Source organism: Priapulus caudatus, unplaced genomic scaffold (genome assembly GCF_000485595.1).
Source record: "Priapulus caudatus unplaced genomic scaffold, Priapulus_caudatus-5.0.1 Scaffold11, whole genome shotgun sequence".
NCBI lineage: Eukaryota > Metazoa > Priapulida > Priapulimorpha > Priapulimorphida > Priapulidae > Priapulus > Priapulus caudatus.
This window is the reverse complement of record NW_014577072.1, coordinates 489,989-499,222: the sequence shown is the minus strand read 5'-3', so window position 1 is coordinate 499,222 and position 9,234 is coordinate 489,989. Positions and strand designations below refer to the sequence as shown.

Sequence of the window (9,234 nt, the reverse complement as noted above, 5' to 3'; positions counted from 1 at the left end):
ACCTCGCCTTACTCACTAACGAGTCTTAGGAGTCGCTACGCCTATCTCCGCTAACCCATAACGCATATCAGATAGTTTATCCAGCGGTGTAATCGTATTACTGTAAGTAGTATTCGAACCGTCAGCCCAGAGTGCACGGAGTGCACGTCCCGAATATCGTGACCGTACGTCGAGCGGTTAAGATTTGTGCCCAACTGTTGACGGATGCACGGACGGACAGCCGGACGGACGCACAGACGGACAATCATGCGATTCTACAAGCTAATAAAACTAGTGGCAATACTCGATCACTCCTACATTCCAATCAGTGTTGCATACAATTGCTCAACTGGTTTTTTTTATCACACTCTCAACGTAGTATTGCATGCTACACATACAACATACCTCAAATGGCTTGCCAAGATGTTGGGAAACGACATTGAGATTGATCAGTGTCTCTGGATTATTGCTGTCCTACAAAATGCAAACAATAACAAATCGCTATTAAAATCAAATCTTTACATTTCTTGTCCGAAACATTACCATAGAGTTTGCTGAAATAAAGCATTCAATATAAAATAGGATCTAAACAGTAGTAACTCTGAGTATTTAAACAGTCTCACTTAGTGAATGGTGCATGGTGCCATTTATAGTAACAACAACCTTTCTAGTAATTACGACCCCAGAGTAGGATAGTACATGGTTACTACATGGCTTATAATGAGATAATTATGTGCAGGTCAGGTAGAAAACCGCAGATTTATGAGGATCTTGACTTCATGTCTTTGATGACGAATATCATCAATCAATAGGCCTTGCAAAGCCACCACAGCTGGTGATAAAACTTTGGACCGTGTTTGACTAAGACAAATAATAGTAACCCAGGGCACGAAATTAGCACTGGCCCACCGGCATATGCCAGCAAATTATTTGGAGGGCCGGTAACATTCCCAAAACACCGGCCCTCAGAGCCGGTGGTTTCAGCCATGTTAGCGAGAACCTACATTTTTATTTATAGCATTAATGAGCAAATCGCCTACAATACTGTTTTACCTGAAGGATATCACGCCATAATTTATCAACATTTTACAAATTTGAAATCAAGAATGCAAGCGTGAAACATGACAATGTCAGTGACAAAAAAACTTCGCACGTCATTCACGATCTGCATTATAGACTGTTCAACAGCTACTATGCGATGCCGCATGCTACAACTTTAGTCTTTATTCTTATCAGTCTTATCTTTATTTTTGAAAAGAAAACATTTGTGAGGGATGTAAATTATGGTGAAGGCTGGTAAAAAACTGCTGTTACCGGCCCTCTGGGCCAGTGCAGAAAAATCTGAATTTCATGCCCTGGTAACCAACTGGCAACTACCACTTTGATATTTATTACCACTTCCAGGGCCTCCTGTAACAAGCCCTCAGCATCATCAAACTTGTTCTGCAGCATCAAACAATTGGCTTGACCATTGAGAAGGAGAGGCGTGGAACCGTATTTGTCGCACAGCTCCTGATAGATGTAGAAGGCATCCTGTAGCTTTTCACCTCCCTGTTTAAGCCAAATATTTATCAAATTTTCAGATTTTTTTCATGTAACATATATTCCAAGTTAGTTCCTAACAGGACTGATTAACGATAAGAACTGATATTCCATTCCAGATGGGTACTGAATTAAATATAACAATGTATAATCGGCTTGAAAATATAAATAAAGACACACAGATTAAAGATACTCTCTTACAATTTCTAGGAAACGATGTAATGGTTAAAAAACGTTTAACTGATATACATGTATATCAGGGAAAAAATTACTTTTTTGTCCACGGGAGCTCTTTTTCAAGTCTGTGGGAAAATGAACTTTCGGCAAACATTTTACGGGAGCGATTTTGGAGGTTTGAAGAGCGAATCGCTCATCGCTCCCGTGTATTTTTTACCCTGATGTATATATATATATATATGTATATATATATATATTGAAGCATTACAAAAAGACTCACGACAGTCATGTTGAACCAGGCAAGTGCAAGCTGCGTGAGTGTTGCATCGTCGTCTACATCCTGCATTCTCTTCAACTCTTTCCTTGCCAAGTCAGGTCGATTGATCTTCAATTGGATCTGCACCATCAGCGCAATGCACTCGAGGTTCTCCGACTGGTGCAACACACGCAGAGCTGCATCATGGTTCTGAAATCAGATGAAGGGAAGCTGAAAACAAAAAAACTGTAACCAAAGCCGATATCTCATTTGGCACTGTACACTTGATATTGCATGATTTGTTTATTGACTTCTCTAACAACAATAGATTCCTCCTTAGTACTCCCCTTACACATATAGCAACTCTAATAGTGAAGTAGGATGCAGGTAGTATAGATGAACAAAATACAGAGTAGCCATCATCATTTAAGATTATATAATCCACATCCATACTTAAAACCTACTTGTTGCACTTGAAGATCTAGGAAGCATTATCTTCACATACCGATTATTTTGCACTCATGAATATTTTCCTACATATCATAACATGCACTACTGAAAAATTATATAAAACCTATAGGCAACCATACCTGTTCGTGGCAGTACACAGATGCAGCCATTAATAAGAATGTGTGGTTTGAAATGTCGAGACTTGCACTCATTTTGCTGTCTAATGTCTTTAGCAATGCATCTCTGTGAAAAGTAAAATGAGAACATAAATATCAAGCAATAGACTCTCTACTAATTAATAGCAAGTTTTGACCCATTATTTACGAACCCAAATGCAGTGTGTGGAACCAAATTATTATAGAAATCTGATGTGTGTATAATTGTCACATAAAAACCATGACTTGTTACTAAAATGTTGTGCTAGCCAATACCTCCTACCATTCAAACTATGTTATTAAATTGGATTTTAAACAAAGTTAGGTTACCTGGTTGCCTCATTAGCTAGGTAGTCAGCAAATAGCCTGATTGCTTGCAGCTCTGGTGGTGAAGCTGAATGGATTTCATCCAGAACAACAGCATACTTTCTCTGTGCTAAGTATGCTCTGTACATGTAAACATCACGTTCAGCTTTCACCAAGGGATCAGACACCTGGAATAAATAAAATAAAACAGATTATAATAGGCAGATCCATCAATGGCTATGTGCCCCATACTAGCTATGTGTGTAAGGATAATGAGCCACCTTTTAATGAAAGATGCTTTTTGAATTTACAAGTATGCAGTAAGCATATGAAAACTGATTGCATGTCTTGAAATTTTACTATCTATCTGATAGATTGTAATAATGAGGAACACAGTAAGAGTACAGCTAATAACAAGGATATAGCGGGCTGGTAGGTCGGGACAATCAAGTCAACCAGGACGGTATGGTAACCACAGTTGGCAAGTAGACGATGTCTACCTAAACATCACTACATCTAATACTGTACCTAATCTCTCGCTGTCACTGACCGGTTCTCGGTAGTAATACTATCAGAAGTAAATAATAAAGAATCTCTATTATTCACTCCTGATAGTATCAGACCTGTGGGTCTTTCGCCACTCCTGTGCTTCATCTGATAATTATGTAGGCCTACTATAGCGTGTAATAACGCTCATAGGGTCTATGTCCACCAGGGTACTGCCGGAACGTACCCTGGTAACTATCTGATATAGTTATGGTTAGGGTTAGGGTTAGGGTTAGGGTTAAGGTTAGGGTTAAGGTTAGGGTTAGGGTTAGGATTAGGGTTAGGGTTAGCTCCAAGACCGACAATATAGACAATCCGTCGCACAGCCTGGTCGGGCTAGGTTAGGGTTAGGGTTAGGGAGTAGGCGTAGGCGACTCCCTGGACTCGTTAATGGAGTAGGCGAGGTACGGTAGGCGAGGTAGATATAGTTACCAGGGTACGTTCCGGCAGTACCTTGGGGGACATATACCCTCTCACTCTCAGCTGTAATAACTGTTGTTATATTTCTTATTTGTGCCATTGTACACTACTACTACTACTACTACTAGTACTACACTCTACAGTCTACAGAGTTACGGGCTCAAGGATAGAGAGCATGTCCAGTCATAAACATCATCCTATCCTATCACGACACCATCCTGGACATCATCTCTATCCTTGAACCGAGTTACTACTGTACAGACTAGGCCTACACTCTACAGTCTATGCCTACGGCTACAGCCTACAGCCTACAGAGTACTAGATACAATAATGTAACCCAAACCCAAGAGGATAGGGGCCTCCCCTAGCCACAAGTTCCCATCTCGCTTGACACTACGTGGCGAGAGCCGTGTAACTAGTCGGAGAGCCTGGTCGGTTTAGGGCCTCCCCTATCCTCTAGTCTTGGGTTTGGGTTACATTATCGTATCTAACAGAGTAGGAAATTGTATCTAACACTAACAGAGTAACATGCTACACTACACTACACAGTCACAGTGTCACTGCAGTGTAGCACACATTTTAATAAATCATACTGATCATGTTTTTTTGCTGTGCAGTAATACTCACTTTTATTTTTTGTGCTTCACTGATACATTGTTGATAATTGCCAACATAAAAAGCATTTCTTATTTCAAACAGAAAATCAGTGGTATCAGAATTTGTTGCCATGTTGACACGTTGAAAAACAGTCAAATACTAAAAGCCTTTTGATTGGACAGTGTGGTGTACGCAGTTGGCACGTGGTATGTCTCATTTAGAGGGCAGCAGTGTACCAGATTTTAGGATAGACTGGTACTCGCTCCCACCTCGAATACCCTAAGCCGAGAGGTGGGACCGGGTACCAGTCTAATTTTTTTAGGATTACAGCCGCTAAAAAATATCTGAAATAAGCTCGTGTGTGTAGATAAAGTTTTTCTACCTTATACCGTAATATATGTTGTGTAAACTGGCGCATCGGCGTCTTTTGTAAATACGATAACGTTCTGGGACAATGAGTGATGAGAACATAGCTAACCTCACAGATGAAGAAGAGGACGAGTTCGAAGAAGGTAGACGCCTATGCGAACTTCATGGCACCCTAAGCAAATGGACAAATTACATTCACGGTTGGCAAGAACGCTATATAGTGTTGAAGGATGGTACACTTAGCTATTACAAATCAGAACACGAAACCGACTTTGGATGTCGTGGTGCTATCAGCATCAGTAAAGCAGTAATACAGGTGAGGTTATTGATGGTATTACTAGTAATACTAATAGTAGTAATACTAATAATAGTACTAGTACTACCAGGAGTAAGATAATATAGCCTATATAGGACCTATAAAAGGCTATATTATCTTACTCCTGGTACTACTAGTACTAGTAGTAGTAGTATTAGTACTATTACTATTAGTATTACTATTGACAATCCAATACTCAATAGTACTTAGTTTTAGTAATATTACTAATAATACTAATAGTAATAGTAATAGTAATACTATTACTATACGCTATAGTAATACTAATGCTCATAGCCATAGGGTCTATGTCTCCCAGGATACTGCCAGAACGTACCCTGTTCACTCTTTGATATGGTTAGGGTTAGGGTAGACCGAATAATTCTGATCAATTCTGGTCCCATATAACCTTTTTTTATTTTGGGGAGGGTTATATTGCGACAGAACGGGTTCATTGAAATTTAGTGAGATCGCATGCAAAATGCATGCGCCCCTGCGCGAAGGCGGCCCGTACGCCCGCTATTGGCGCGAATAAAACCTACGTTCCCTTCGTACATGACTTTACCTTGCTACAAATATGTGTATACATTCACTTCAATCGTTATTCACTTCTTAAAAGATTGTTTTTCAGAAACCCGCTTCCTTCCACTTTCGTAAATAAACATTTGCCATTTACAAACAATTAGACCAATCAGAAACGAGTCTATCAGCCCTCCTGCAGCGCCACAGATACAAGCCGAAGAACCAGGCTATTGTAAACACATCGCTCTGCATTGGTCTGATTGTTTGTAAAAGGCGAATGTGTATTTACGAAAGTGGGAATGAAGCGGCGTTTCTGAAAAACAATCTTTTAAGAAGGTGAATAACGATTGAAGTGAATGTATACACATATTTGTAGCAAGGTAAAGTCATGTAGAAGGAACGGTAGGTTTTTTTTGTCGCGCAATAGCGGCGTACGGGCCGCATTTCGCAGCGGCATGCATTTTGCATGCATCTCACGAAATTTCAATGAACCCCGTTCTGTCCAATATAACCCTCACAAAAAATAAAAAAAAGGTTATATGGGAGCAGAATTATTCGTCTAGGTTACGAGTAGGCATAGGCGACTCGTTAGTGGAGTAGGCGGAGTACGCGTCCGGGCATAAATATTACTATTAGCATAGTACCAGTGTACGTTTCGGCAGTACCCCGGGGGACATAGACCCTCTCAGCCAATACTAATACCTATAATAGGAATACTAATAGTAATAATGTGCTTCGTAAATCTGATAAAAATATATTGTAAATGTACTGTTGCTAATTACTAATACTAATAGTAATACTAGTATTATTATATCATAATTAATACTATAGCATATACTGAAAGGCCTCTTTAAAGTTTTATGTTATCTAGAATGAAATAGAATGATTGCATGGAAACGCAGTGGACTGCAGTCTGCAGCACAGGCACTTGGAGCGTTTTCAAAAAAATATAATGCTAAATAAATACGAAATATATTTATTACCAAAGTCTTAATGCCTTCTTACTCTCTTTCACCTATTATTGCCGACAATTTCCTGTTAAATGCCGTCAAATACTCGTCTGCAACCACACTGTCACACGCTGGCCCGCCGACGCTAGCCGCTGCTGCCAGCACTGACAGCATGTATAAATAAATATAAATAACTATATATTTTATGTGTCAGTGTGTGCAGCAGCTAGCGTGCGGTGTACTTGTCTGTTGCAGTATGAGGATTTTGACGGGCATTTACAGGTGATTATAGGCCTAAATAGAGGTAGCAGAAACATTTCGTGTTTATTTACCTTTTTTTTTATTGAGACGTTTTAAGTGCCTGTGGTCTGCATGACTGAATGCTCATCCACGACATGTGAACCTACTTGCATGTGCATTCTCTGGAATTCGTGCACTATGTAGATTCGTTGTCCGTTAGAATGGTGCCACCATTTAGATATAGTGCACCTAAACTTTGCTTTACGAGTCAGGCTGTACACGGCTGAGCAAATTCCTATGGTGGGGGGGGGGGGCAAAATTTCATGCCTCAACTGTGTAATGATGAGCGACGCGGCGCAGCTCTTGATCGACGTCTATAGTGTCGGTGTGGGGGGGGGGGTCTCAGAACAAGGTTTTCACGGATAAGTGACCAAATAAATCACGTTAGAGTTATTTATGAAGTTTATTTTTTAATTTGGCTCCAAAGATCTAGGGGCAGCTGCCCCCTTCCCCCCAGCTAGCAGCCCTGCGAGTGGACCTTAACATTCTCAACGCAATGCCGAATGCAGCTCGACGTATATGAGTGTTTTGCGTATCCAAGTTGTAACCGTTTCAGTCTCCAGCATGCGCTAATAACTGAAAATCGAGAGGCAGGCATAAAATGCAAGCAGGTACATATGAGCGTGTTAATATGTGGTGGTAACTACCAACACAGGCTTCCTGTTTCTAAAAATGCTTGTTTTGGCACCGGCTTGCAACAAGTAGCCGTTTACCATCGACACTACCATACAGTGAGTAATACAATGATAAGTAGTGTCCTAATTAAATATGCCTTTGACGTATTTATGCAGCACTTTGGATTTGCTGGGTGATGTTTGCACATTTCTATCGCATATTCAGGCAGGAAAAGGTGCCATCATTACGAGTAGTTTAAAGTCTTGGTTAGAAAGCGTATTTGGAATGTGAAGCTGGAATTGTAAAATGCTTTTTTTTGAGCTGTGAATCGTGATGTCCAGTGTCACACACAATGTTTGCCACTTTAACAATCTGTTCATAGTTTATGTAGAAAACTAATGTTATTGAATTGAAACCAACCAAGTGTGCCGTTCTATCATTATGAATGTCAAGTCTCGCGAAAAAAGCGGGGCGTCACGCTAATCGGGGTTCCAGAAAATCAGATAAACGCACCCCAGTCCATGTACACAACATTCACATAGACAACAAGTCATGTTAAACTCATTTAGTGCGCGATCATCTATAGGCGATCGTCGCTTTGACCTAAGCGTCTCGGCTTAAACCTCACCAAAAAACTTTTCATGAGTTCCGGAAAGAGCCAAAAAAAGGTCAATACTTATCGCGGCTTAAATCGGGCGTTGTAAGCGTAACATCAGGGGTTTCACTGTATAATGTATATATATCCCATTTTCTGATTTTCAGCTATACTATTACGTATTGTTAGCTATGAAACTTAATTGTAACCGTAAAGTGCGTAAAAACCTACATCCATGTTATTTATCTGATACTATCCAATGCAGTATACCAACTCTAGTTGTTAATCACTATTGTTGCAGTGGCCATGTATTACACATATGACTTAGCACTGTGCAATGTTGGTTTGGATATCTCCTGCTGCATACTAAACAAGGCATCGGTACATCCTGCTTCTCACACAGATGTCAATTTTTCAGCACAAAGCTATTATTGTTGGCAGTTTGCCTCCTGCCATGAAAGGTATGTTTCGTGGTGTTTTGTATAGTGTTTGTTAGTGTTTTAGCTGCGGCTTGTAGTTTGTACGTTTGTTTTTGGTATAGTCAAACCTGTGTTAGTGGATAACTCTACAGAACAGGCAAAACATAAAATTAGATCCTTCTGACTTTTCCCTTGAATTGCAGTAGCAGTGAAACACATAGATCTCATTAAACGGGAGCTTTAAACGGACACTGTGCTCTATAACAAAGACACAGTTGGGGTTTACCTTGGAGTGACATTTGGTGACTGTAGAATACAATATTCAATAGTCAGCAATAATTGCCAATAAGTAATAACAAGCCCTACTAACCACAGCTCTCATCTTTTTTATATCATTCACAAATTTCATGTGGATTCAGGGGCGCGCGCGGCACCTGTTTATAACCAGTCCATGAGGCCATGACTTACCTTTTATCACTTTAAGTTTTCACACCGCAGTAGCATTGATTTCACCCTGCCCTGACCTGACGCGCATAATGAGCATCCTGGATCGCTGGCTTCGGCACTGTGAATACTTAGCCAAAGGCTTACCGTATGGTATAATGTCTAGCGCACGTTCGCTGTTTAGCCAGATCTAGAGAAAATTTCGTTTGAGCCATTCATTGCGAATGTATAAAGCCATTATATCTTTTGGTGCATTTAGTTGCTTGTGTGTACTGTGAA

General features: G+C 40.2%; 2 protein-coding genes across 3 annotated transcripts in view; one reads left to right on the top strand and one right to left on the bottom strand.

Annotated features, from left to right (window-relative positions):
- Window positions 1-309: 309 nt before the first annotated feature.
- On the bottom strand, window positions 310-4,595 carry LOC106807366 (coatomer subunit epsilon-like). 2 transcript variants are annotated; one of them, XM_014809687.1, is made up of 6 exons: window positions 4,459-4,595; window positions 2,890-3,053; window positions 2,545-2,647; window positions 1,979-2,164; window positions 1,375-1,530; window positions 310-453 (listed from the first exon to the last, which is right to left on the bottom strand). In XM_014809687.1, the coding sequence occupies exons 1-6, from the start codon at window positions 4,558-4,560 to the stop codon at window positions 325-327; spliced, it is 840 nt and encodes a 279-aa protein (XP_014665173.1). In that variant the 5' UTR covers window positions 4,561-4,595; the 3' UTR covers window positions 310-324. The 2 variants fall into 2 exon arrangements, with proteins under 2 accessions (XP_014665173.1, XP_014665179.1); XM_014809693.1 differs by lacking the exon at window positions 4,459-4,595 and adding an exon at window positions 3,394-3,588.
- Window positions 4,596-4,740: 145 nt separating this feature from the next.
- The window catches only part of LOC106807404 (collagen type IV alpha-3-binding protein-like), a 23,364-nt gene continuing 18,870 nt past the window's right edge, over window positions 4,741-9,234 (top strand). The window contains exon 1 of the mRNA XM_014809727.1: window positions 4,741-5,113. Within this exon, the coding sequence (XP_014665213.1) occupies window positions 4,883-5,113 (231 nt within the window). The 5' untranslated portion in view covers window positions 4,741-4,882. The remainder of the gene's footprint in view (window positions 5,114-9,234) is intronic.

Coding starts and splice junctions, on each gene's coding strand:
- LOC106807366 (XM_014809687.1), bottom strand. CDS start 4,560: ATGGCAACAAATTCTGATACCACTGATTTTCTGTTTGAAATAAGAAAT. Junction 3,054..4,458: donor GTGAAGCACAAAAAATAAAA/GTGAGTATTACT, acceptor TATTTATTCCAG/GTGTCTGATCCCTTGGTGAA. Junction 1,531..1,978: donor CCTGGTTCAACATGACTGTC/GTGAGTCTTTTT, acceptor TGGCTTAAACAG/GGAGGTGAAAAGCTACAGGA.